Source organism: Brassica napus, chromosome C4, assembly GCF_020379485.1.
Source record: "Brassica napus cultivar Da-Ae chromosome C4, Da-Ae, whole genome shotgun sequence".
Lineage (NCBI taxonomy): Eukaryota > Viridiplantae > Streptophyta > Magnoliopsida > Brassicales > Brassicaceae > Brassica > Brassica napus.
This window is the reverse complement of record NC_063447.1, coordinates 3557718-3584568: the sequence shown is the minus strand read 5'-3', so window position 1 is coordinate 3584568 and position 26851 is coordinate 3557718. Positions and strand designations below refer to the sequence as shown.

The window sequence follows — 26851 nt, the reverse complement described above, 5'->3', positions numbered from 1 at the left end:
GAAGAAACTAACTCATAGGTTGAATGTACTACAGAGATTAGATAAATAGATCTGTGGAATGTGAACATATATCTATAGTTAGAAGATTGGAATGCAACTTTTGTCAAACTTTTAGGAGCAGTTTGGTTGTAATAACTCATCCAAGCTCATGGGTGAAAACATGGAAGCAACATAATCTTCTAAACAAAGTGTTCTTGGTCCAATATGAATTTATTTTTTATTTATTTTGCTCTTTATAGAAATGCATTACAGGAAATTTCCTAGCAAAATCTTCATTGATCATTAAGACTTTTTTATACATCCATGAGCATAGCTCATACAACAAAGGGTGTCTCTCCCGAGAATCTATCTGTTTTTAATTTTCATTGTTGTGTCATCAAAGATAATGAAATCGTTTGACAAAAAAAAAAAAAAAAAACTCATCCAAGCTGGGTGAAAACGTGGAAGCAGCATAATCTTCTAAACAAAGTGTTCTTGGTCCAATATGTAATTATTTATTATTTATTTTGCTCTTTATTAGAAAATACATTACAAGAAATTTCCTAGCAAAATCTTCATTGGTCATTAAACTTCTTTTATACATCCATGAGCATAGCTCATACAACAAAGGGTGTCTCAAGCAGGTCAATCTCAAAAAAAGCTGAAACAGAACAGCATATAAAGAGATATCACTCCTGCAGCAATCATGTTGTTCATCGTCTTCTTCATTCATCTTCCTCTTCTCAGGTGCATAATCTCACGGTGCATGCCACAGCTTGTGCCCAGAACTTCAACCTTGCTTTGACATCATCAGGACTGTCCCCTATTTTATTTTCCACACACTTCATATCATCAGAAAAAAAAACGCAACAAAAAGGTTAAAAAACTACGAAAACTAGAGCTTACCAGGACTAGAGATCTTCCAGCTAGCTATCTGACTAAGGGGAGATTCAATCTTCTCAGGGGAAGAAGAAGTATGGTGATGATGATGATGATCTTGATCCATGAACTTGTGACTCATGGAGTAACAAAGCTCAAGAGCAGGCAAAGTATTACAAAGCTCAGGAATCTCCTCGTAGTTAAATCCAAAGCCTAAGTCTACACAACCCTTTAGCTCCTCTAGATCATCGTCCGTTAAACTCTTGGTCCTCTTCAAATCATCTACAACGTAACCTTCAAGTAACACATTGCTCTTCTTCTTCTTCTCTGACTTCTTGGTCTCTTTCATCGTCTCTCCAACAAAGCCATTGTCCATCTCTTCTTCTTCAGATTCAGTGTAGGAGGAGCATGAGCTGGAGCTGGTGAAGATCTCGGAGTCTGAGTCAACGTCTCCCTCGTACGAGGAACAACGAGAAAGAAAAGCTGAGTTGCTCATTGTGAATCTCTCTGGTTCTTTTTTTTATGGAGAGAAAGAAGGTGAAGAGGTGCTTATAAAGCTGCCAATGGGCGGCAACTATTGTCTTGTCTCTTTCTTAATCATGTGGTTACTAATCCATGTATGTATAATGTATGGTATGTAATATTACATGTTGATCATTACCATCAACTCGAAACTGGGGCCCACCATGTGCGCCAAGGATCTTCGATGAACGAATCGTCGTCAGATAGCACATTTGGCCAATTATTCCCACAGCTTTTCTCTTAGCCGTGTAATAAAGTATTCTATATTTGATTTGGTTGATTAAATCAATATTGATGCTTTGATTATATCTTCAACGTATCACAAATATATCTATTTATATAATAATTTAGTTGTTGCCAAAAAATTTATAATTTTTTTTTTTTTTTGTAAAAAAAATTTATAATTTGAGAATCTTAAAATAATTATTCGTAATATTTTATGGAATGTATAGATGCCATGACTGATCGTAAACTACATTATTACGTAGTATTTTATAGCATGTATATAATTGACGAACACACCTTTGTATATGAGATATTTATCTCATTTTCTGATTATATATGCTCATATCACCTTTTATAATTAATTTATATAACGAAACGAATCTCACGCTATAATTATCACAAATAAAATAGCCGATAGATAATGTCGAATGTCGTGAGCCTCTTGAGCCTAGTCACACAGAATCAAAACCACAATATTTTTCATTGTAAATATGAAATTTTTGTGGATAGTATTTACGCAATAACGAAATGATTTATATATAGGTTATGGGTCCATGGAAAATAAAGATAAAAAGAAAGAGTATAGAATGTATTTTTTTTTTGTAATAGTATAGAATGTATTTTGCCGGGTCCATATATATAGAGTCAAACTGCAAAATCATGTGGTGAGTAGATATTGAGTTATTATTGGATATATACATGTAGAATCAAACTACGAAAATGATGTGTATATTAATTATTCTATTACATGTGTTAGTCACAGTATTTATATATGCATACAATTTCATATCTAACTTCTCGCGGCCGCAACAAGAAGTCATTGCTCCAAAATCGTTAGGTTGCTTCAGTTACTTTACTAAATTACATATTGTACTGAACAACTATACAACATATAAATATGTTTGAAGTTTAATAGATAACTGTGTAGGTGAAGACTATCTATTAGATAGTCGAATTATTGCATATCTAAGGATTAACAATCTAACTTCGGCCTGCCAAAAGTCGTTGGCCTCGAGATGCGCCATGTCATTTTTGCATTTCAATACGACTGAACAATTTTTTAATACAGGTAACTTTAGGTTCCACAACAATATTATGTTTTTATATCTTATTTTGTGGTTGTGACAAAAAAAAAATATATATCTTATTTTGTGGATATTGGCAAGCAAATAAAAAGTGTGATTCTTTGATAGTTTAATCGACAAATGTTAGTAAGAAGAAGCAAATCGCATATGGATACAAAATTCATAGACTTGATTTTATTCAACTCATAAGCTCCTAATATATATGAAAAAAAAATTTAAATGGTTAAAGAATATTAAAAGGATTTCTCGAAACATATCAATAAAAACCTATGTTGCATGGAAACTCCGTTGAAAGTCCGTTTCACGTTTCGGAAACGAATCAGAATCGGAATTTCTCGGAAACACATTGGAAACTCGTTTCTTAAAAATTTCAGTTTGGAAACTTAATGGAAACTTGCGTTTCTATTTTGGAAACTCGCGATTCTGTTTTGGAAACACAAAAAACTTTTTTTTTATTTTAGAACAAATTGTATAAATAATTAATAAATATAAAGATTAGTTTGTTATTTTGATAGTGGTCATGTTTAACGGAGCTACTGAAAATGAGGCCGAAAATGATGTTATTGATGTTTGACTTGATGTTATGATTTTTATTTTATTTAAGTTATTTTATATTTAAGTAATGAGTTTTGTTATTTTGAATTTTATATGACTTAGATGCTTAATGGTGATTTATGTTATTTTCGTATGATTAAATAGAATGGCTATTTGTTTACTTGTATTCTAAGATATACTAAATATAATAAAATTGAATGCAAATATTAATTATATATATATATTTGTAGACGTTTCTAAAATGTTTCCAAAACAAAAAAAATCAAAAATCGCGGAAACGTTTCGTTTCCACGTATTCGTTTCCGTTTCCATGCAATAGATAAAAACCAATAAAAATCATAGAGAAGAAAAATTGTGGAAGCCAAGACGAGAATGATTCTCGAAATTTCCAGTGAAAAATAAAATAAGAAAGAAAGTGATCGTGGTCCTGCTTTCGATGAGCTAATTGGCTCCATTGACAAATTTTAACATGACTTTGATATATGGTGCGCCGGCGTCAATGAAGACAAACGTGTCAGGTTGATATATCTGTCATGATGTTATCATGGTGATGGTGGGTGACATGGCATGGCATAGATGACATAACCATTATGTATGTGGGTTATATAGTCCATATAAAAGCAAGAAGAGACATAATTTTTTTCTTTTTTTTTTTCATCTGAGGTTTTATTAATCACAGCATTTCAAATCCGAACACCACAAGACGATACATAAGATCTAACGTCCAAACTAAGTCAGAGCATAAATGCTATTATTGCACATAATAAACGATGTTGATTTGAATTGGTAGAAAACTTTAAATCATCTAAACTGTAATTCAGATTAGTATTTTATAACTAAGTCTTGTTCCCTGATAAGCATCAAGCAAGCTTGCTACCATCAAATAATAACTAACAAGTAAGCTTGTTTGGATCAAAAATCCATCAAATAATAACCATCAAGTAAGGTTGTTTGGATCAAAAACATTCAAATAAGTTTCCTTGCACCAAATCAAATAAGGTTTGTTCTTTTATTTTCTTATATTTTACTGTTTTTGTTGATGGAAACAACAAAACAAACGCATGTGTATGGGTAAGGATTATAAATGTGGAAATGGAAGAGAAAGTGGATCTCACAGACATGTGAACGAGAGACACAAGGCAGAGGAGGTGTCACGTGGACATTTACGATAAGAAATGAAAGGGCCAAGACTTTTAAAAGTGCCCCATTAAAGATAAAAGACAAAAAGAGCCAACTCACGTGTCCCCATTTTTCCTTTTCGGCTCAACTAATCAGCACCACATTTTCTCTGGTCTGGTCTTCACGCCTTCATGTTCTCCCATCATTATCATTTGTCCATTTACCACATCCACACTATTCTTTCACCTTTTCTAAGTTCACGGGGACGATACTATACTTGAAAATGTATAAAGAAATGATGAAGTTAAGCTTTTTTGAGAAAGAATTATCATATAAACATGGACAGCAAAAGGATAATGGAACTCATTACAGTCTAGATAACCATATCTAAAAGAAGATAGAGTAGTATATATCAAAAATCAGATAAGTACAAAAAGAAACAAAAGTTTGAAGACTGATGATTAAAGTAATAAAGTTATTGAAATGCCAAATCACAAACCTACATTGTATAGTAACACATAAGACAACACAAAGGATACGTAATACGTTATACAATATCCAATCATACATTATGGTGGCCCTACTTTTATTGCCATGTCCAAATACATTAAATGTTTCTGTTTCATCTCCCTTATGCTTTCCTCAAATACAATTAATGTTGTGAAAATAGATAGAACACAGTTCCTATGACAAGTCTTATGTTTGTGATTCAACATTCACGTATTCAATGCCCTTGTCGACTTTTCTACGCTTAGACCTTAGACATATGCATCATACAGCGAGGTGTAGACAAGAAATCTCTAGAACATAACTGGAATCCAAAGTGGACCCTAAACCGTATTTAATAACAAATAAACACATTATACAATCCCCCAACATCACGTATCTATCACTGAGCTAAACCGGAACCAATCTTGGTTTACTCTGGAGACTGTGATTCATACCACAATGTAATGAGCATAAACCACTCAAGACCGAGACCCCTGCTCGAGTAACCCCTCCATGTTGTTGCCATCTCTGCTACTGCCCCAAGCCCTCTCTTTCCAAATCTGCTCCACTTCCAAAAACGTTAGCCCCTGAGTCTCGGGAACAAACACAATCACAAAGATAACCGCCATAACCGCTATTCCCGCCAAAATCAAGAAAGTCACTCCAGTACCAGCAGCTTCTGCGATTGACAAGAATGTTTGTGCCACAATCAAGTTACTAACCCAGTTAACCGTTGCAGACATGCCTCCACATATGCCACGGTACTGTTGTGGGTATATCTCCGAGTTCACCGTCCAAGGAACCGGTCCCATCCCCGGTGCAAAGAAAGCAATATACAGAGCTAAGCCAAGCACAGCGAGCCAACCGTAGAGCCCTCCATCAGACGTTACATCAGACTGTTTCAAGAACGAGACTGAGAGGATAATGAGAGATACAATGACACCGCATAAACTCGAGAGAGCAAGCTTCTTCCGTCCACAATGGTCGATGAAGTAAATCCCCACGACTGTTCCAGCAGCGTTCATGCCAGCAACGATGAGAGAGAGTAACAGAGCGAGCTGGTTTGAATGAAAACCAGCCATCTGCACTATCGTAGGGCTATAGTACATAACAGTATTGATCCCAGTGAACTGCTGAAACGCCTGCAGACATTTAATAAAGTCCCTTTTAGATTTCTCAGACAAAGACAGCTAAACTTAACGTGAAGTTCACGTTACCTGAAGTCCTGCTCCTGCGAAGAATGCTAGTCTCATTTCTTTGGATTTAAAGACGTCCAAGTAGCTGACAGTGTCTTTCTGTAGCTTCTCTTCCTCTTCATCTGCGGCAAGATGATTAATCTCGTCCTCTAACCTAGAGATGTCATATATTTTTGAAAGCACTTGGATAGCTTCCTCTTTACGGTTCTTCATGTAAAGCCATCGAGGAGACTCTGGCATGAACAGCATTAGACCGAACTGAACAACAGCAGGAACACCTGAAACTCCAAGCATCCATCTCCATGTTCCTGGAACCTGCCAACAAATAATCATAATCATACCTAAAAAGTTATTTTATTCGTTTCTTGTTTGACACGTAATATCAACCCTAACCCTAGTTTCTGAATGGATTTTGAGATTAATCAATAAGTCTAAGTTACTAACCTGTGTGAAAGCAGAGTTAACGAGGTATGAAAGAAACTGTCCACCAGTGATCATCAACACATTGGTGCTCACAAGCCCACCTCTCACTTCAGATGGAGATGCTTCTGCTATATAAACAGGTGCAGTCACAGAAGCAACACCAACTCCTAAACCAACCAAGAGACGACCGGCGATTAATATATAGGGATCAGGAGCAGCAGCCATAACGATAGCTCCAGCAGCAAAGACAACATCAGCAAGCAGAGTAGCCTTTTTACGACCGTAGTAGTCATTGATCCAACCTCCTGATGCAGCACCGATCATGGCACCAACTAAAGCCATGCTTACAATAGTTTCCTACACAACAAAAAGATCACATTCATTCACTGAAAGTTATCAAGAGATAAATCAATAAACATGTATATTATATACAAGTACCTGTAAGAAACTGCTCTGTTTAACAATTTGGAAATCATCTTTAATGTACAAAAGGGCACCAGATATAACACCTTTCAAAAGGAGCAAAGAGACACAACTAAGTTCAGTGAGATAGTCCTAAACATAAAACTATACCAATCCAATGAGACATAGAGGATTCCAGTTTCAATACTTTCAGGAATGGATATCTAACAAGTAAAACAGAGAGAGACCTGTGTCATAACCGAAGAGAAGACCACCGATGCCGGCAGTGAGAGTCAAACCGAGAATGTAAGGATTACCAAAATAAGACATCCTTCTCTCTGGGTACATATCCAAGTACCCTGAGCTCCCTGGTGCTGAATGGATCGTCAATGTCATCTTCCAAATTATACTCTCTCTTGTTTGCTACCGATTTGATCTCAATCTACGAAGAGCACAACACTTTCAAAATGAAAATGTTGAATGGACAAAGCTCACGAAGAAGAAATAGACAGAATTATGATCTGGAAGTCTAAACGGCTATGACTACAAGACAATAATAATTCTTACTAATTTTTTCTGTTTGTTTTAGTAACGTGGCGAGCTACTCTGGATCAGATTGTCTTAATACCAACTAACAAATGCAATAATTTACGCGAGTAATTTTCTTGTTAATACAGTGTAGGTACACGTGTTATAAGCTTAACTGGTAATTGATAACTAGTGGCTCTTGTTTAGTGTGTCTCCAAGCTCTTCTGATCTTGTTTTACAAAAAATAAAATAAATAAAGCTCTTCTGATCTTCTCGAACCATCCATAGCTACAAAGACACATTTTACATATGAAACGGTGTTGACCGTGATATCGAGATTTACGGTAACTATCGATTACTGCTGCATAGAGATGATTACATGTCAATGGATGCATTGTTGAATAATAAATAGTGCATCAATATATAACTAAGTTGGCAAAAAAGGATAAAACAAAGTGTTTTTATTCGAAATAATTACACTCAAAAGGCAGTTTGAATTTTTTTATAACATAAAAATGCATTTTGTTCTGCCTAGACAGTTTATTCTAACATCTTCCTTTTTGCCTAAATAAACTAGTTACTTTGTAGTTAACCTGCTGACTAACCTAACCATTGTTTTAGCGGGAATTAACCTCCACCACATATCTCTCTGCAATCTCAACGGTTCAGATTAGTCTCCACCACCTCCAACACACATCTCTCTGTCTCATATCCTAACCATTAGATCTTGTTTTTTACTTTTTAAATCGACGGCACAAATTCTTTATTTTGGATGAAGTCACATTCATCATCTTCTTTTGTATTTTTCACGGTTCTTCTGTAAATTCAAGAGTAAATTCGAAAACTATACACCAATCATCAATAACATAGCTAGCTTTCTGTTTCGTATCCAACCCTCAGCTGATACCCCTGCCTATGTCTCGTCTTTGTCTCGTCCTTGTCTCGTTCTCGTCGCTGCCTTCACCGCCTCTGTCTCACTTCCTTCGTCCCGTCTCCTTTTCGTCGCCGCCTTCATCGCCTCTGCCTCACCGCCTTCGTCTCCTCCATCTCGCCGCTTATTTTAGGCCTCTGTTTAATTTATGTAAATGTATGTTCAAAATTTATTCGGTGTACAAGTAAAACGATGTACATATAAGCTTTTGTGGATTAATGTACATGTGTCAGGCAAATTAATTGATTCGGTGTACAAGTAAAACGATGTACATATAAGCTTTTGTGGATTAATGTACATGTGGATTTTGTAGCCTAGTGTACATATGTATAGTGCAACAAATGTGTACACGATGCACATGTAACTGATCAAGAAATTTTGTAATCAGTGTACATATGGCTAATACAGTGTACATGTGGATTTTGTGGCTTTGTGTACATATGTATAATGAAACAAATGTGTACACGATGCACATGCAACTCATCAAGAAATTTATTAATCAGTGTACATGTATATATATTAAGTAACTAGTGTACACGTGGATATTTACAATACCATGTACATGTGGATGAACATGTAAATGATCAAGAAATTTTGTAATTAGTGTACATGTATATATATCTACTATCTAGTAACCAGTGTACACATAGATATTTACGATGACGTGTACACGTGTTCAATGTTAATCCGATTTTTTGCATGTACATTAAATTCATATACATGTACATGTGTGAATGTGTTCAATTAAGTTATGTTTTACGGTACATTTAAGTGAATGTGTACAATTAATATGAATGGCAATTTTGTAATAATTTCATCTTCTTCATATTAGGGTTTCCAATGTTTCATGCAAATAGATCTCAGAGCCGTCAATGATTTTATCATGGAATCTTCATTTATTTTGCATTTTACTTTTATAACTTACAACTATAGTATAAATTAACCCTATTAGAACCAAAAACCAAGCAAAAAAACAAGTTTTGATTTAGAGTTTTGGAAGATTATATCAAAAACGCCGTAGTTTTTCTCTGCCAAACATTTACCAGCAGAAGTAAAATTACTGGCCAGCTTTGATCCAAGTAAAACAAAGGGACATGATAGTGTATTACATTATACAATAACAAAATTGTTTTTGTATTTGATTGAATTCTATTCAACCGATGCAGCTGCAGAATATCTGGTCATGAGTTAGTTCTCCTATAAATCCACTTATATTGATTAAAATGTTACTGGAAAGATAAAAAGAAAACAAGCTAGCAAAATAAAATATTAAACTAATAATAATAGTTGTACATAAGATAAGTGATTCCTACATTCGAGGTAAGCATATATAACCAGCTACTACTAGAGACGTGAACACAATCTCTAGGATGCTAAATTCATTACGTCGCAAAGCTTGGAATATCCAAGAAGAACTCGACTCCTTGGAAAACAAGCGGCATCTAGACATCCTTGTTTCAACACTTAGATGAGGATACTGATGGCTCGGTTTCAAAGGAAGTGAGACCAAATTCTCAGAGTATGGAGATATAACATAAGTGTCTAGGGAGAGACAACGAATCTCATTTGTCCCTGGATAATACTTAAACAGCCTCTTCTGATTGTCACAGAAGACAAGATTCCCTTGCTTAGAAACCGCCACTGGCGTGAACCACCTATTTTTCCTTCGCCAGGCAACAACCTTAAGTTCTAAACGTATGGAGAAAGTCTTGCTCCATTGTTTTTGATCTGTATTATCCATGCTCCATATATCTAGTCTCCATTCAGGCAATTTACTCGTATTGACATACGCTAGATGCTCTTCAAAGTTCACTATCAGTGTTTCCTTCGTGGCCCCTAGCCCAGTAGCTGGTAATGGGATTCTGTTGAACTCTTGTTTATGAAGATCCAATGCAAGTAACTTGCAATACTCTCCAACTTCAAAGTTTAACCAGTAGATGGATCCATTCACACAGACAGATTTGCTTCCGGGATTAACTACATGAGGAGGTGGACTCAGTTTACTCCATACACCAGTTTGAACATCGAGAACACCACATTCCAACACAGGTTCCTCTTGCCCAATTTCCCGAAAAAAAAAACACAACCTCACTACTTTAAAGCTTCCCGTAACCTTGTCTCTACCGAAACCTATCGCCCATTTTTCCGGCGAGAAGCTAGACCATAATCCTGAAAAAAAAGTTTCGATTTTTATCTCTCAAAAAGTTTCTATTTTTTTGAATGTGAAATTACTCAATTAGAGATTATTACCGAATCCAAATCTGCACTTATGGTTCAAGCCGGAAGGGAATCTGCGGAGCTGTCTGGTGGATGGATTCAAAACAATGATCCAGTCTTGTTCGGGGAAGCAGAGCAAACCGTCGCAGCTCAACGAGGGTCGTGAGGCGAGGCAGTGAAGATATACGATCTCTTCGTCTCCTTCGAACCGTGACTCGGTGAGGAGACGCGGACGGTCGCCGCAGTCGCAATTGTAAGCAGCGAGGATCCTCCGATTCTTTTGAAGACTCATACGTTTCTCCGAGAACCTCCTCGACTCGAGGAGTGATCTACAATGTTTTGATACGGTTCTGAATCTGAGAATCGATTTCAATGGTAGTCTAATGAATATCTCTTCAAGTAGCTCGGGAAGTATGCACATAGAATTCGAGCTCTCTTCTTCTTCTTCTTCTTCTTCTTCTTCCCCCATTCTTTCTTGTGTGCCGACAAAACTCAAAAACTCTGTTTCTGTTTATGTCCGAGATTACGTCATCTATTAAACTGGGTTATGTTTGGGCCACTTCAAGCCCATCATGATCCAGTGTAGCGTATTTTGTTTTATGCATTAATGCACTTTTGTATGGTTAAAGTTTAACCCAAAAAACACTACGGATTATTCAAGAAAAGTAAAAAGGAACCGAATTGACTAAAATTCTAATATTTTTTTAAAGATACAAAAAAAAAAAACTTAAAATAATTTATTCTGGGAATTGATCTGAATTATCGGATTAAATCCTTCTCAAAACCAAACCGAACAAACATACTTCGAAACAAATATTTTTTAACTGGGCAAGACTTTTCCTAAACGACCAAACCGGATAGCCATGCCTGGTCTTGTTTTTTTTTTTTTGCTAAAATTTGGTGCATATATTGTATATTGTATATTTATGTTTATTTTTGGCTTTTCAGATTTGTATATTGTAATGACGGGATAGCTAAGAGAAAGTAAATTTTTAATTTATTTAATCTTTCTTGATTGTTTTTTTGTTAATTATTAACAATACAAACGTTTCATCGAATCATACACAAACATTTCATCGATAAATATTATAACTTAGCAGGTCAATTTATACTCCTTATTGACCCACCTAAATGAGACCTTATATGGCCCATACTATTGGTGTTCACTAGAGAGACAGATGTCACATCAGATCTGAACAAAAGAATCTGGTTAGTTCCTTAATTAGCAAATAATAAAAGGAATTATACTGTAATTATAAATTACTAGAGGTTTGCCCGTCCTACGGGCGGGTGAATTTACACTAAAACTATTTTATATTAAAATATATTTTAATTTTATAAAACATTTGAAAATTTACTTCATATTAAAAATAATATATAATCTGTTTTTATTTTAAGATCAAAGTGTAAATGTTATTAAATTTGTTAATTTGAGTTAAGAAGACTACTAACATAAGTTACAAAAAGAGATGGTCAATAACAGTGTTTTTTGTTAGAACTCGAAATTATTAAATTAAAAGTTATGGAAAATGTAATAATTTATATTTTTCCTATTTGATTTTTATTTCAATTTGACATTGATGAAAATCTAAAGTAAGAATAACTAATATATTTTTTTATACTGTTGTTAATTATTTTTCCTACTGATTTGGTTTTCATGTGTTTTCCTTTTTGTAAAGTAGGTACAATGATTTAGTGTATTTTATTTTATAATATTGTCATGTTTGTTTGATTGTTATGTATATACAATGTGTCTATTTTAGGTTTGTAGTGTTTGATTTACTTGAGTCTGATGCTTTCAAGCCAATTGGCCCGAGGAGGCTTCTTCACCATGGCGTTGGGTGTAGGTACGTCTAATAGCAAGCTCTTCTTCACCTTGTTAGGGTGCGTGAAAATGAGTACATTCTTAAGTGAGGCTGAGAGTTTCTTAAGAGTCAAGGGAAGAGTTAAGAGGCGAAGAGGCAAGATAGCAACCGTTACGTAATTATAACCTGAAAACTTAAAGCCTTTTGCTATTGTTTGTTACGTTACTGTAATAAGAACAACTCGAGACACTCTAAACATGGTGAAAAGAGTCATAATAGTTAGGCCCTCATTATTGGGTGTGAAAGTCAAAAAGTGTATTCATATTTTTTAGTTACAGTTTAACAAAATTATGGCAAATTTAATTATGGGTATGAATACTTGTTGGAAAATACAACGTTTTAAACCCAACTCAGACAAAGGCTGCCTTCGTAAGATACTGGCTTGGTTTGCTTGCGTCTTTAATTCCATGAGAATGGTAACATTATTGAGAGCTTATATTTTTTTTTGGTAAAATATTGAGAGCTCTTATTTGATCACATGAAAGAAAACAACACTCGCACTACCAAAAAAAAGTGTGTTTTGAATCACTTATTTTAAATATTTGTATTAGTTATAATTGATGTAAACAGATTTTACATCATTTAAGAAAGTGACTATGAAAGTGATGATGCAAATAATTCTCATTAGTTTAAATAGAAGTGATGCAAATATTATTTTTATGTATCAAGTGCTTTGTATTTGATGTTTTGTTATTAATAAATTTGGGTTTTATATATCACTGAGATGCTTTGTTTCCATCTTCTTTTTATCTTTTTCTATCCTATTATAGAAAATGAGTCTATTAAGCATGTGAAAATATAAATCGTTTACTAATGACTATCTCATGAAGCTAACTTGCATATTTTACGATTTTGAAAATCTTTTACATTTCTTGCTAGTATGTTCTCATTTCTTCATTGCCACCTAAATGTTCACAATGTTTCCTATCCATTGAATTTTGGTTGTAACTGAACCTATTTGCAGCTAAATCATCCATAGTTAGTGGGAAGTATATCTAGACTTACATAATCGTTTCGCTAAGGAAGCTTGCATTTGCTTAAGTTTATGCCAGGATTTTTTTTTAAAGTTTTTATGTTTTAGCCACATTTATATTTTACTTGACAATTCCTTTTGTTTATTTATGTTCTTTTTGGCTTTTCAGATTTGTATATTGTAATGGAGATGTATCCGTTCACATCAGAGAAGGCGATCATTTGTTGTTCTATTAGCATAGTGAGTTTTTTCTATTAACACGGGTAGCTGGTCGGGTCATTTCCCTTGTAAGGTTTCTTTGGACTAACTGTTAACATTGTGCATGCATTATAAATTTAGTAAAAAAGGTTATATAAATGTCACTGAGCTACTCAAGTGACCTCCTAAATCTTCTTTAGTGAAACAAAAGAGTATAAGTGGAGCCAAATATATAAATAGATGAATACAAATACAAAAAACGGTAATTTCGATCAGCTTTTTTTTTTTTTTTTTTTTTTTGAAACACAAACTTCAACTTGCTTGATTACAAATGATAGAGGGAATTGTCCGTCCTCTTTGATTGAAAACATCAACTACAACAACATAAGATAACAAAGATAGATCTTCAAAAGAAGAAGATGACAGCGAACTCAAGATGGTGCTTGAATGCGTCAGTGTAGCCTTCCCGACATGGTCGGATAGCAGAGAGATAGTCACCTTAAATTGTGACGTTAACATCCAATCCACACCTCGGAAACTCGTCAAAACGAATCCTGCTGCATCTTCAGGCCCCGAACAGACCGCTCCACAAGATTGCAAGACGGGTATAGATATGGATAAACACCTCCATAGAATTGGAGGGAGATCACTCCTTAAAAAGGAGGTAAATGATGATAATGATGGTCCCGGTGAGCCCACCGGTAAATGAAAAGTTATGAAATGATCCAGTGAGTGCAAATTCGTTTCCGTAAAAACCTTGGTGAACCCACCAAAAATTTCCAGAAAAATGGCCAAATAGACCAAGATCCCCCACTTCTTAGTGGGCTGTGAAACTGGACTGAGAATGTTACAATTAAAAACTGATGGGCTTATGAAACCCATAACCAACCTTTGTTGGCCCACCTCAGCGTAGAGGAACAGACGAACGGCGATGTGAGAGCAACGATGTGCGGATGGCCGAGCTGAGTCCAGGGAAGGGAGGAGCGCCGGTTCCGTCCTCCTGTCCGGTGGATACGGGGTCAAGAACCGTGGAAGAGGTCATCTAGGGTTAAAGCTTTCACCACGGGACTGCTTCAACGAAAGACTATGGCTTGCGATACGTGGAGTTGGTGGCAGATCTGACCGGTAAAAACCAGATCCGTAGCGACGAACGATTCTCTCCCCAAAATGGGGTTGATAATCGCCGGTGGGAAACTTGGCGTTAGTGGTAGGAGGATATGTTGAGACACGGCGTTTGCGAAAGATGAAGGATGCGGTGGAAGAGGATGACAGGGGAACCCCCCAAGAACGGTCGGATCTGGTGACACCAAACCCGTAAAAGAGCAGCCAAACGCTGTAACTTTCGACGATAACCATTCTCCAAGAAGAAACGTTGACAGAAGTTACGGCGGTGGCCAAAGAGACGACAAACACAGAGGAAACGTAGAAGAAACGAGGAGTAGAACAACCAAGAGTGAGGGAGGCTCGACGCCGGCGGTTTGAGATCCCACCAGCGTCAAGAAACGATGATTTCAGAGTTGTCTCGATTCTCGTGTCAGAGAGGACTAGGGCAAACTCTGTTATTGTATATATAGTCGAACAGACTCTCTAATACACATTTGTTGTGTCATAATTTCGGTCAGCTTTGTCTTCGAAAATATCGTTATTTCGCCGGCTTTGCTTCCTGTTTTGAGATTCTGTAAAATCATCCATTTAAATAGCACTAATAGTCTATATGTATTTGTTTTTGTAACATTATTATATGTATTGCATGCATGCAAATGATAATACATTAACGTAACAACTTCAGTTACTGTTCATTCCTTATGTACTAGGCATATAATAATCTTTTATTTAGTTTATGTAGAAATGATTTTTTATGTAATTCATTCCAAAATCATTTCGTAAGATCTATCTTAATAATAGATTTTACTATTTTATTATAATAAATATAAGAAGTACTTAACATGTTACCAAAAAAAAAAAGTACAAATAAAAATTTCAAGTATAATGCAAAAATAAAAAGTAGGTTAGAATAATTTTCAAAAAATTATATATGAAAGCATGAAAATAAGCATTTGCAGAACCACTGTAGCTTTTATATGATTTCTTAAGAAAATATCAACGAAATTGATTTACTTAATCCCCTAGGTGGAAGGGTGTGACACCCGTCACCTCCAATCCGGAGAACCACGGGCCACCAACAATATCTCGTATAATAAAAGCTCATATACCCAATTACACTCACCCAAAACCCAAATAAAAATCCGAATAAAAAGTCCAGTAGCACCAATCCGTCCAAATATCATATACTCATCTGTCTCACCTGAAATGGGGAAGAAGAGGGATGAGTAACGGAGAAGTCACTCAATGAGGTATGGGATACTAAACCCGAAGTCCATGGACCCGGACAGAGCACTCCGAATAAATATAATTTAATCCGAACACGTTGCAAACACGGTACCTAAAGTACCCAGAGATCAAACAAACTGCCCACTAACAGACCAAAAACACCACCGAATATATGCTCGGTAACACACGCCCATAGACGATTTATCGACCTCCACGCCTTGGCACAACATGTCGACTACGCTGTGCCGCGGCAAACACCACACCCAATGTACTGTCTCCGGACGATACACCCATGGTCGGCTATCATCCAAATCACATCAATATACTATATATATATATATATATTATCGATTATAAATGAACAAGTATTGTTGAACCATCTAACACCCTAGTTCCGATTAAGCAAAGAACCTAAAACTAAGCAAACAATGACAGACTCGATTTCACATAGACAGAACACATTAGAAATAAATTATACTTATTCGAGGTCCTAAGCCGTGTAAGAGAAGTTCGGGAAAAGACCGTCACCTTTGCCATATCGGAGAAACCAAAAAGGATCTGAAAACAACAGAGTCTCGGCCACATCTTGGCACAACAATAAATCAATGGAGGTCCACCATACCCCATGTTCTAAAACGCGGCCGGAGCGGCCGATTCCACGCCGGTAAAGCGCTCGGCGGAGCTCCGCCGCCGCGATTCTATTATAATCGGCCAGAAACTTGCTTCCAAAAAAAACATATATATTACAATGATTTTGAGTCCAAAAACGCTAGTTACAACATATATCTCGATGGTAACAACAAAGAAACGATGTGGAATCAAAGCAAATCGCCCAAAAAAAAGTGATTTTTGCCTGAAAACAGGTAAAATAGCTGCAAAATAGGTTAGTGGAGAGAGGAATGTCGTGAAAGAAGAAGACATTAAAACTACAATATTGCCCTCCACTTAAAAAAGGGTAAAAACAACAAAAGATTCATATATGGTCCTTCGACCTCGGGTCCAGATGCTTTAATAAGCTCACCCAACCGCTAGACCATGGCTCTTCAACAGAAACTGTCGCTATGAATAACATTTAAACGTATCTTATATAAAATAATTGTAACTTTTTTAAATTATTAAAAAAATTACGCCCCGATTACTCCCCGATTTTTTTCCGCTTTTCTAATAACTCGCTAGGCCCGGGTGAGCCGCACGCGTTACGCCTAGCGAGTTTTCTAACATGGACCATACCTCTCGGATAAATATAAAAGTGAAAATAATTAGGCTTGCAAAACTTGCTGCGCAAGAAACAAAAAGGGCAAGGCGCTTGAACCTTCACTTCACGGATTGACTCGCGACGGCGGATCTCTTGACTCCTGCGATAGGAGCTATGTTCATGTCTCTTCTCACGGTCTACACCTCTTGGTTCTGATGCGTGACGACCTCAAGGAAAAGGCTACGGATCTTTGACAGCGGCGTCGATGCATCACAGCTCCTTGACATAGCTCCATGGCTGGTGTGATGAGGTTTCCCTTGAGATGATCGTGCATCACTGGTGGTATCTCTCTCCAACGTCATGGCGGCTCTCAACAGAAGAAGAACATCACTTTAATTATATAATTAGGTATGAGCCACACGACACACGGTTAAGAGACAAAGGAAGGCTTTGGTTTAATAAAAATAATTGATAAGTGGAACAAACCAGACCGGTTAAGATCAACAAAAGAATTTAAGCAATTAAAATTCGGTTCAAGGTAACCGGGTCGTTACAAAGGGTTTAAAAGAAGGCTCCTTCCTCATCTTCCTCCCTCTCTTTTCTCGTTACTACTCTCTTCTTTACAAATCATAACAGAAAGAGAGAAATCGAGAAGTTGAGTAAGTTTGGGGTAAGAAAGTTTCTCGCGAGTACTTGTTCGTTTTTTCTCGTTTGGTTTTCTCGGGAAAATGGGAAAATGATCCAAAATTTATTTTTCCTCTGTTTCATTGGATTCTTAGGGTATTTTGTTTAAGGAACAGAGCAATCGAGAGAGGAGATCGAGTCAAGTTTGGGGTAAGAAACTTTCTTCACTTTTTATTCAGTTTCTCGCGAGTACTTGTTCGTTTCGCATTTTCTCGGGAAAATGATACAGCGTTTCTTTTTTTTCTCTGTTTCATGTATTATCTACATATTCTGTTACGGTATCGTAATCGAAGGAGACTTCAGTTAGGTTAAGTAAAGATTAGTCGTCTTTTTCCTTGATTTTTATGCATTTTGTTGAATAACAGAGAAACTGAGAAAGATAGGCTCGTGCAGTTCTAGGGTTTAGCATGGAGGAGGAAGTAGATCGTTTTAATGTGTTAGAGATTTCATTCTGAAATTTGATTTCGTCTTCGTCCGTTTTCTTCCATTTCTCTCCCATTTTGATCGTTTTGCTATGTTGAAATCTCGTTTTGAAGCTTTGTTGTGATTCTGTATCTATATTGATATTTTTTCTCCAAGGTACGAGTTTCAGCTTCAGGAAAGACAAAACTTAACGCCATTTATTTCTTTTTGTCAACATCCATATTGAAGATTAACGTCTTTAATTTACTTTCTTTTTTTCATTCTCGTAAAACTAGAATCTGAGCTGAGACGTGCTGTGTGTGTAGAGATGGAAGAAGTTGAAGAAGTGGAGGTTGATGGAGCGGATGACAACAACGAAGTAAGTGAAATCATTTGAAAATTATAAATTTACAATACATTAATTTTTTCACAATTATTTTGAATGAGCAGGGTTTAGGTCCTTTGGAGATTATTCGTAACTTCGTTTTAGGTGAGTTTAATTAATATATTGGGTTGATGTAATTGAATTATAGTTTTGATATTGTGGAGAGATTGTGGTTTTTGCTTTGGTGGCAACAGTCAAGAGGATTGATCTTACGTGGATGACCCAGAGGAGAAATCTATTCCAGAGGTAATTGAAAGCTATATGATAATCCGAAAATAGAACTATATACTACGACTATATTTCTGAGAAGTTGGGACATACTTGCTTTGACGTGACATGACATGATTTTATATAGCTTATTCAGTAAATGTAACCAAATGATCACAAAGCATTATAGTCATGTCTAAAAATGTTATGTCACGACTTTACATATATTTACAGAAATTATCACAAAAGCAATTAACGCTGACCAAGAATAGTTATTTCTTAAACTAAAGATAATTTCCACCAAATATGAAGCGTGATTTCAAATTAATCTCAGACCAATGAGCCATTAAAAATATATATACATGTGTTAGACAAAACATAATTCAAATTAAAACACTATACCTAGTTTCAAATTAATCTCAGACCAATGATCCATAAAAAATATATATACCAAAACTCGAAACGTGAACACTGTACGTACCAAGGATTAATTTTTATCAAAAGGATTTGTGTTTGAAATTCTTATGTCTCTAATCTTTCTCTTTGTTCTTTGTTCTTACATCAGAAGTTCACGAATATCAATTCGGTTTGGCCCCTTCTTAATATCTCCAACTTTATTTAATGCGTCAGATGTTTCTTGTATTTTCAGTAAAAAATATATGTATTCAACTTAATTTCTTCGCAACTTGCGGGCTCTTATATTCAAGAAAAGAAGACCATCAAGCTTTTGAGTTATTATTTCCATATTATCTCCAGACTGCATTTCTCTTAGACATGCATTTACATATATATACTTCTTTTATTATTTTTGAGGGTTCATATTTTCTGTTTTCAATTAATATATAAATTATAAGCCATTGCAGAGGAATGGTTCATATTGTTAACATATAGCAGGGAACCAAGACGAATACTCTTTGAGGATTCGTATTATTGTGGATATCTTATAAAGAAATCTTAAAAAGAATATACATTATAAATATTATGTTAGGTTCTTAAAATCATGGAAAACCAAATTTTAGACAAAATTAGAATTTTGGGGTTGGGTTTTCCGTGATCTTAAGATTTTCATATTAGATATTAATATTTGTGTATACATACACTTTAATTTTGAGCTAAGAACCATATGCTAAAATATTTTCATTGGAGGTGTTCTCACGGCTAACAACACTAAATAAAAGAAATTGTTACTCGGCCTTTACAAAAGTAAATAAAAAGAAATACTTATTTAGATCAGGATTATCGAGGGGATATTAGAGGGTTTTTAGTGGTATAGGTCTTACTTTTTTGTAAAAATCGGTCACACAAATCACACAATGAGGATTGATCTTTCTTCAATTATTGCACTATTCGCGGATCCCACTGACACTTGACGGTCTGCGATTGGTGCGCCGTTTAAATTATTTTTTTTTAATCAGAAAAAAAAATACTTATCTATGAAACCGTGCATGCCTTAATCATGCTCTTACGGTTCACCTTCTGGCTCAGAAGTCAGAACAAGTCTCTTCCTTCTCTCAAGTCTTAACAGTTGACCCTCTCGCTTAGGAGTCTTTTTGATTTTATCGTTCGACTATTATACCAAGTAGAGCGACTGGTTCAACTTGATTTCATCAAGCCGGGAACTGTTGGATTACACACCAAACTCCACCTTAGTCGACGTTGTTCTTTGCCTGTGGAAAGTAGCTTTGAGAGTCTATCCACGCCTTCGTGTTTACCTTTCAAGTGATAAAGACGAGGACACAGCTCAGTAGACTAATAATAACTATGCTTTACTTGAATTTACAATGCTTAAGTACATTTCAATCCATAATTCTCATGCAATCCAAACATAATTTTTTTTGTATCAATGTTCTTTTCTATATACAAATGAATTCCAATTAGTTGATAAACAAACCAATAGAAGAGAAGTAAAATTATTGGCCATGAGTATTTGACTGAATTCTATTAAACTGATGCAGCTGCAGAATATCTGGTCATGAGTTAGTTCTTCTATAGCTATTTTAAGGAAGATCTGTCAAACATCTTTTCAGTAGTCTCCTTAATCAAATAAGCTCCGAAGATAGTTTCCTCATCCAATAGGTTCCTCAGATGTTTCGCTCCACTGTTGAATCCCACATACTGCTTCTTTGCCGCCAGATACAGCACCCCATAAGGTGGTCTCAGGCACTGTTTCCACACACAAACACAAAACAACAACATAATTAGTGATAATGTACCAGGAACTCCATAACTGTAACCTAGCTACTCAAGCCGCCGTACAAATGGAGACAATAAGTGATAGTTCAGATCACAAAGATTGGAGTTTGTTGCCAAAGTGAACGAATATGAAAAAATGAATCAGGCCACCTAACTACTCAGTGTAAATGGAAAATGAAAAAAGGTTTGAATAAGTTTGCATACAGTATGATTGGCAGATAACTGCTTATCTGGATACAGGCTGCTCAGTTGCAGGATACCAGAGTATACACGTAACACACTGCAAAAATGGAGAACTGCTGCAAGTGATCACATCTAGAGTATCCCCTGAATACCTGTGATGAGCTACTGTTTGTCTACAAAAGAAAGAAAGAAAGAAACTGAGACATGTATGCTCATGTGTATAATCTGTTTTGACATGTAAATAAAAGTGAACCCGAGACAATTAATGAAATGGTCGGGTAAGGTTCAAAACATTGAGCGTAGAATGTCATCGCATCAACAAAATGAATACATCATTAACCATATATTATAGCATCCAAAGTTGTAGCCTGTAGGAAACAACCTTTGAAGAAACAATGTGAAAAGAGCAAGATAATGGAACTTGTATTCAGAAACAAAGTGAACATTCTCTTGTGCTAATTACCATAGTTGGTATAATATAAGGCACTACTCTTAATCAATATCCGTAAACAAGTAGAAAATTTGAATCGTATGCGCTTGCATAGAAGGGAAGAGAGAATATAAATTCACTTCTTCTTTTTTTTGAACACTTATATTGATTTAATTGTTACTCAAAAGAGAGGAGAAACTTTTACCAAAAAAAAAAACAGAGAAGAGAAACAAGCTAGCAAAATAAATATCAAAATAATAATAGTCGTTGGACACAAACAAGTGAATCCTACTTTCGAGGTGAGCATATATAACCAGCTACTACTAGAGACGTGAACAAAATTTCTAGGATCCTAAATTCATTACGTTGCAAAGCTTTGAATATCCAAGAACTCGACTCCCTGGAAAACAAGCGGCATCTGGACATCCTTGTTTCCACACTTACATGAGGATACGGATGACTCGGTTTTAAAGGAAGTGATACCAAATTCTCCACGTATGGAGATATAACACAAGTGTCCAGTGAGAGACACCGAGTCTCATTTGTCCTTGGATAATACTTAAACAGCTTGTTCTGATTGTCATAGAAGACAAGATTCCCTTGCTTAGAAACCGCCACTGGCGTGAACCACCTTCTCCGCTTTGGCCATGAAACAACATCAAGTTTTAAGTGTATGGAAAAAGTCTTGCTCCATCGTTTTTGATATGTATCCGTGCTCCATATCTCTACCCTCCATATAGGCAAAACATTTGTTTTGACAAACGCTAGACGTTCCTCAAGGTTCACTAACCGCGATTCCTTCGTAGCTCGTGTAGGCGGAACTGGGAATTTCTTGAACTCTTGTTTATGAAGATCCAGTGCAAGTATTTTATAATGCTTTTCAACGTAAACATCAACGTGTAACCAGTAGATGGATCCATTCACACAGACAGATTTGCTTCCGGGATTAACTACATGAGGAGGTGGACTCAGTTTACTCCATACACCAGTTTGAACATCGAGAACACCACATTCCAACACAGGTTCCTCTTGCCCAATTTCCCGAAAAGAAAAACACAACCTCACTACTTTAAAGCTTCCCGTAACCTTGTCTCTACCAAACCCAATCGCCCAGTTTCCAGGCGAGAAGCTCGACCATAATCCTGAAAAAAAAAAGTTTTGATTTTTATCTCTCAAAAAGTTTCTATTTTTTTAATGTGGAATTACTCAATTAGAGATTATTACCGAATCCAAATCTGCACTTATGGTTCAAGCCGGAAGGGAATCTGCGGAGCTGTCTCGTGGATGGATTCAAAACAATGATCCAGTCTTGTTCGGGGAAGCAGAGCAAACCGTCGCAGCTCAACGAGGGTCGTGAGGCGAGGCAGTGAAGATATACGATCTCTTCGTCTCCTTCGAACCGTGACTCGGTGAGGAGACGCGGACGGTCGCCGCAGTCGCAATTGTAAGCAGCGAGGATTCTCCGATTCTTTTGAAGACTCATACGTTTCTCCGAGAACCTCCTCGACTCGAGGAGTGATCTACAATGTTTTGATACGGTTCTGAATCTGAGAATCGATTTCAATGGTAGTCTAATGAATATCTCTTCAAGTAGCTCGGGAAGTATGCACATAGAATTCGAGCTCTCTTCTTCTTCTTCTTCTTCTTCTTCTTCTTCTTCTTCCCCCATTCTTTCTTGTGTGCCGACAAAACTCAAAAACTCTGTTTCTGTTTATGTCCGAGATTACGTCATCTAATAAACTGGGTTATGTTTGGGCCACTTCAAGCCCATCATGATCCAGTGTAGCGTATTTTGTTTTATGCATTAATGCACTTTTGTATGGTTAAAGTTTAACCAAAAAAACACTACGGATTATTCAAGAAAAGTAAAAAGGAACCGAATTGACTAAAATTCTAATATCACAATACTAAAAAGTGAATATGGAGTGTTTCTAGCATGTCCACGTAGGTTAATATATTTAACCAATCAAGACATTCCAATAATACACGCTGGCAAAAGACACGAAGCTCTTGCTTTCGTATGGGCTCTGCTGTGTTTCGATAGGCTTCGTCGGTTAGCATTGGGCTTTGCTACCCAGTTCAATTAAAAAAAAAAATTCAACCCAAGACGGATAACACGAGGCTCTACGCTTCTCGCTCTTCGTCTTCACCGTTTCTTCACCATCGTTTCAGTTCTCTCGATCCAGAACTCCACAATCAATACTCCACTACATCTCGATTCAATCGAGTTACCTCCGACGCTAACTGACCTGGATCTCACGGTGAACCGTTTATCGGAACTGGACTCGAGGATCGCTCACCTCTCTATGCTCAAGAAGCTTTCTCTTCGCCAAAACCTAATCGAAGACTCCGCCGTCGAGCCTCTCTCTCGCTGGGACGCCTTGTCCGATCTCGAGGTGATTATTATCATCCACTCTCTGATTCTGCGAATTTCACAAATATGATCTCTCGAGGCCTTACGATTGATAGTCATTTGTATATGTAGGAGCTGATTCTCAGAGATAACAAGCTAGCGGAAGTACCAGATATAAGCATATTCTCAAGGCTTTTGGTCTTTGACGTATCTTTCAATGAAATCACTTCGTTGGAAGGATTATCAAAGGCCTCTAGCACGTTGAAGGAGCTCTATGTGTCTAAGAATGAAGTTAACAAGATTATGGAGATTGAACACTTGCACGACTTGCAGATTCTTGAGCTAGGGTCCAATAGATTGTGGGTTTGGATTTGTCGTGATTACTTTACAATGTTTTAGCAATGAATATGAAAGCATTGAGGTTTATTCAGGTGATGGTGAATATGGAGAGCTTGACAAAGTTAGAAGAGCTGTGGCTGGGAAGAAACCGTATCAAAGTTGTGAACTTGTGTGGGCTCAGATGTATTAAAAAGATTAGCTTGCAGAGCAATCAATTGACCTCTATGAAAGGATTTGAGGTGTGTGTTGTTTTACTCTTACCATCATTTTACTAAATCTGATGCATTGAAAAAAATATGTGGACAGGACTGTGTTGCTCTTGAAGAGTTGTATCTGAGCCATAATGGTATCTCAAAAATGGAAGGCTTGAGTGCGTTGGTTAACCTACGGGTATTAGACGTGTCGAACAACAAGCTCACATCAGTTGATGACATTCAGAGCCTCACAAAGTATTTCACTTTTCCTTTTCTTCAGGACTGACTTTTTTATTTTGGTGATTTTTGTTTGTTTACGTTCTGACTTTTCCTTTACCTGTAGGCTGGAAGATTTATGGCTTAATGACAACCAGATAGAAATACTTGAAGCTATCACAGAAGCTGTTGAAGGCTCTAAAGCTAACAGCTTTCCCGGATTCTCCATGTAGTTAGTCATTAAAACCCTTTTATTAACTTATTTTTTTCTAACAATATAATATGACTTCTGACAATTTGACTAATCACTGTATAGAAAATGGATGCTAATGTAACTGCAAACTGTGTTCATCCTGGAATCGTGAGAACGCGTCTCACAAGAGACCGAGACGGCCTCATCACTGATTTTGTCTTTTTCTTGACCTCTAAGCTTTTGAAGTCCGTTCCTCAGGTATCTAAGTCAAATCAATATTTGATCAATTTTCATTTATAAATCATATATTTAGAATTATCCAAACTAACGTACGACATCATAAAAATAGCTTAATGATCCCTGTTAATTATTTATAGGCAGCAGCAACGACATGCTGCCTAGCAACGAGTCCGAGATTGAGGAACGTGTGCGGCAAATACTTTTCAGACTGTAATGAAGCTCGGACTTCTAATCCGGATCGTGCAATCTTAAAGCTCAGAGACTGTGGACTGCTTCGGAGTTGTTGGTCACTCCAGCTTCCACTCCCGATGTTTATCAAACCTTTAAATACTTTTTAACCAACGATGCTATGTATGTGTAAAGCCTTTCCAAGCTTCTTGGTTGTGAAATGTTTTAGATCATTTGGAGGAGTAATAAAGTTTATATGTTATCACTAATCACATATATAGATTGAAGAAAGGCAACACATGCAGATATAAACATTGGCACGCCAATGTATGTACCACAAAGACAACTATTAAGTTATCATCATATTAAAATCTAGGGGGCATTAAGCACATGCCTAACAAAAAAATATTTAAAACACACTGTGTTAGTGTTATCGGCTAAACAAGAGTTTGTTTTTAAGATTTTTGTAAGAACATAGTTTGTTTTTAAGATAATATTGGCTTTTTAACATGCTTTTGCATACTCATTGCATAATTATATGCACTTGCAAGGCATCGCCAGTCCTATATTATACTCAAATTTTATGTAGTGTTTCCAAATCTACAGAGTGATGCTCTGGTTTATATGATTTAAAAACTAATTTCTGGTGGTGTTTTAAAAACAAAATTGGATTAGTTTGGTTTGTGTTTTATTTTTCTTTGTAATGTGTTTCCATAAGGTGGTTTTGAGGAAAATAAATTTTTTTGTTGTTTGATATTTTTATTCAGTTTATTTTTTTTATCATAAAATAGTTTGGTTTTGTAAAAATAACCGATTTAAATCATCTATTTTAATCAGAAACCATGTAAAGCAATTTCATTTCTCTTAATTCCGTTGATATTTGATCGAAAAACATTTCTTAACCTTTAGCTAAAAAATTTAGTTTTCAGTCTCCTTGATAAAAGAATTTTGGTTAGTGTATCAAATCAATATTGTATAGCCGTAAATTAATTATACAAATGGAATTATTTATCATTTGAAATAAACAATGCAAAAAACATGTAAATATGTCAGTTTGTATTTTTTGTAGAGAGGGCAGAAATTGAAAATGTAAAATCAATAATTCTAAATACATAAAAAAGTTTTAAATTAAATGTAGATTTAACAATTGTTTTGTATGAAACAAAAGATTTTAGCTGAAACTTAAGAATATTGACTATTCATAACTTTCCGTTCATTTTAATAATAAATAAACAACAAAAAGTAAGGGGTTGATTGGTTGTTCTGAAGTTTTTGTTTTTGTTTTTACTTTAGAAAATAAGCTGTGAATTGTTTTGCTTCGGTTTTAATTGTTTTGCTATATATCTATTTTCAAAGCACTAAATGAAATCTTTAGAAAATTTGATTTTGAAAACTAATATATTATTTTTTTTCAAAAAAACTTTATACTATATCTTTAATTTTAAAAGATAAAATATGATTGTTTTAAAAATAAAAATTTTAGAAAAAAGTGGATGTCTAAAACATTTACCACCATTACCAATCAACCCCTGAGTTTATTTATTTCAAATTC

The 26851-nt window shown here is 35.8% G+C and overlaps 4 protein-coding genes, 1 long non-coding RNA gene and 1 pseudogene across 7 annotated transcripts; 2 read left to right on the top strand and 4 right to left on the bottom strand.

The window, feature by feature from the left end:
* Window positions 1-474: 474 nt before the first annotated feature.
* BNAC04G02880D lies at window positions 475-1463 on the bottom strand. The gene is made up of 2 exons (XM_013837328.3): window positions 886-1463; window positions 475-802 (listed from the first exon to the last, which is right to left on the bottom strand). Exons 1-2 carry the CDS (start codon window positions 1352-1354, stop codon window positions 723-725), a joined length of 549 nt encoding a protein of 182 aa, XP_013692782.1. The 5' UTR covers window positions 1355-1463; the 3' UTR covers window positions 475-722.
* A 3668-nt stretch (window positions 1464-5131) lies between these two features.
* On the bottom strand, window positions 5132-7449 carry LOC106394816 (inositol transporter 1). The gene is made up of 5 exons (XM_013835369.3): window positions 7123-7449; window positions 6911-6981; window positions 6494-6829; window positions 6071-6364; window positions 5132-5995 (listed from the first exon to the last, which is right to left on the bottom strand). The coding sequence occupies exons 1-5, from the start codon at window positions 7268-7270 to the stop codon at window positions 5333-5335; spliced, it is 1512 nt and encodes a 503-aa protein (XP_013690823.1). The 5' UTR covers window positions 7271-7449; the 3' UTR covers window positions 5132-5332.
* Window positions 7450-9587: 2138 nt separating this feature from the next.
* On the bottom strand, window positions 9588-11075 carry LOC106390510 (F-box/LRR-repeat protein At2g43260-like). Its single transcript, XM_013831000.3, has 2 exons — window positions 10584-11075; window positions 9588-10502 (listed from the first exon to the last, which is right to left on the bottom strand). The coding sequence occupies exons 1-2, from the start codon at window positions 11017-11019 to the stop codon at window positions 9643-9645; spliced, it is 1296 nt and encodes a 431-aa protein (XP_013686454.1). The 5' UTR covers window positions 11020-11075; the 3' UTR covers window positions 9588-9642.
* Window positions 11068-20533, top strand: LOC111205860. Its single transcript, XR_002658241.2, has 5 exons — window positions 11068-17782; window positions 17892-17946; window positions 18525-18577; window positions 18649-18688; window positions 18778-20533. It is a non-coding gene; the product is annotated as an uncharacterized LOC111205860 (long non-coding RNA).
* A 2-nt stretch (window positions 20534-20535) lies between these two features.
* LOC106396710 (F-box/LRR-repeat protein At2g43260) lies at window positions 20536-23304 on the bottom strand. Of its 3 annotated transcripts, none has more exons than XR_007321897.1 (4): window positions 22821-23304; window positions 21962-22738; window positions 21188-21339; window positions 20536-20953 (listed from the first exon to the last, which is right to left on the bottom strand). XR_007321897.1 is itself a non-coding variant. In XM_013837180.3 (4 exons), the coding sequence occupies exons 1-3, from the start codon at window positions 23263-23265 to the stop codon at window positions 21229-21231; spliced, it is 1254 nt and encodes a 417-aa protein (XP_013692634.1). In that variant the 5' UTR covers window positions 23266-23304; the 3' UTR covers window positions 20536-20953; window positions 21188-21228. The 3 variants fall into 3 exon arrangements, 2 of the variants coding, with proteins under 2 accessions (XP_013692634.1, XP_013692633.1); XM_013837180.3 differs by having other exon boundaries at window positions 22041-22738; XM_013837179.3 differs by lacking the exons at window positions 20536-20953; window positions 21188-21339 and having other exon boundaries at window positions 21821-22738.
* Window positions 23305-23616: 312 nt separating this feature from the next.
* On the top strand, window positions 23617-26195 carry LOC106392511 (annotated as a pseudogene).
* The last annotated feature ends 656 nt before the right edge of the window (window positions 26196-26851 follow it).

Coding starts and splice junctions, on each gene's coding strand:
- LOC106394816 (XM_013835369.3), bottom strand. CDS start 7,270: ATGACATTGACGATCCATTCAGCACCAGGGAGCTCAGGGTACTTGGAT. Junction 6,830..6,910: donor AACAGAGCAGTTTCTTACAG/GTACTTGTATAT, acceptor TTTGTTGTGTAG/GAAACTATTGTAAGCATGGC. Junction 6,365..6,493: donor TTAACTCTGCTTTCACACAG/GTTAGTAACTTA, acceptor ATTTGTTGGCAG/GTTCCAGGAACATGGAGATG.
- LOC106390510 (XM_013831000.3), bottom strand. CDS start 11,019: ATGGGGGAAGAAGAAGAAGAAGAAGAAGAAGAAGAGAGCTCGAATTCT. Junction 10,503..10,583: donor TAAGTGCAGATTTGGATTCG/GTAATAATCTCT, acceptor CTTTTTTTTCAG/GATTATGGTCTAGCTTCTCG.
- LOC106396710 (XM_013837179.3), bottom strand. CDS start 23,265: ATGGGGGAAGAAGAAGAAGAAGAAGAAGAAGAAGAAGAAGAAGAGAGC. Junction 22,739..22,820: donor TAAGTGCAGATTTGGATTCG/GTAATAATCTCT, acceptor TTTTTTTTTCAG/GATTATGGTCGAGCTTCTCG.
- BNAC04G02880D (XM_013837328.3), bottom strand. CDS start 1,354: ATGAGCAACTCAGCTTTTCTTTCTCGTTGTTCCTCGTACGAGGGAGAC. Junction 803..885: donor CTGGAAGATCTCTAGTCCTG/GTAAGCTCTAGT, acceptor AAAATAAAATAG/GGGACAGTCCTGATGATGTC.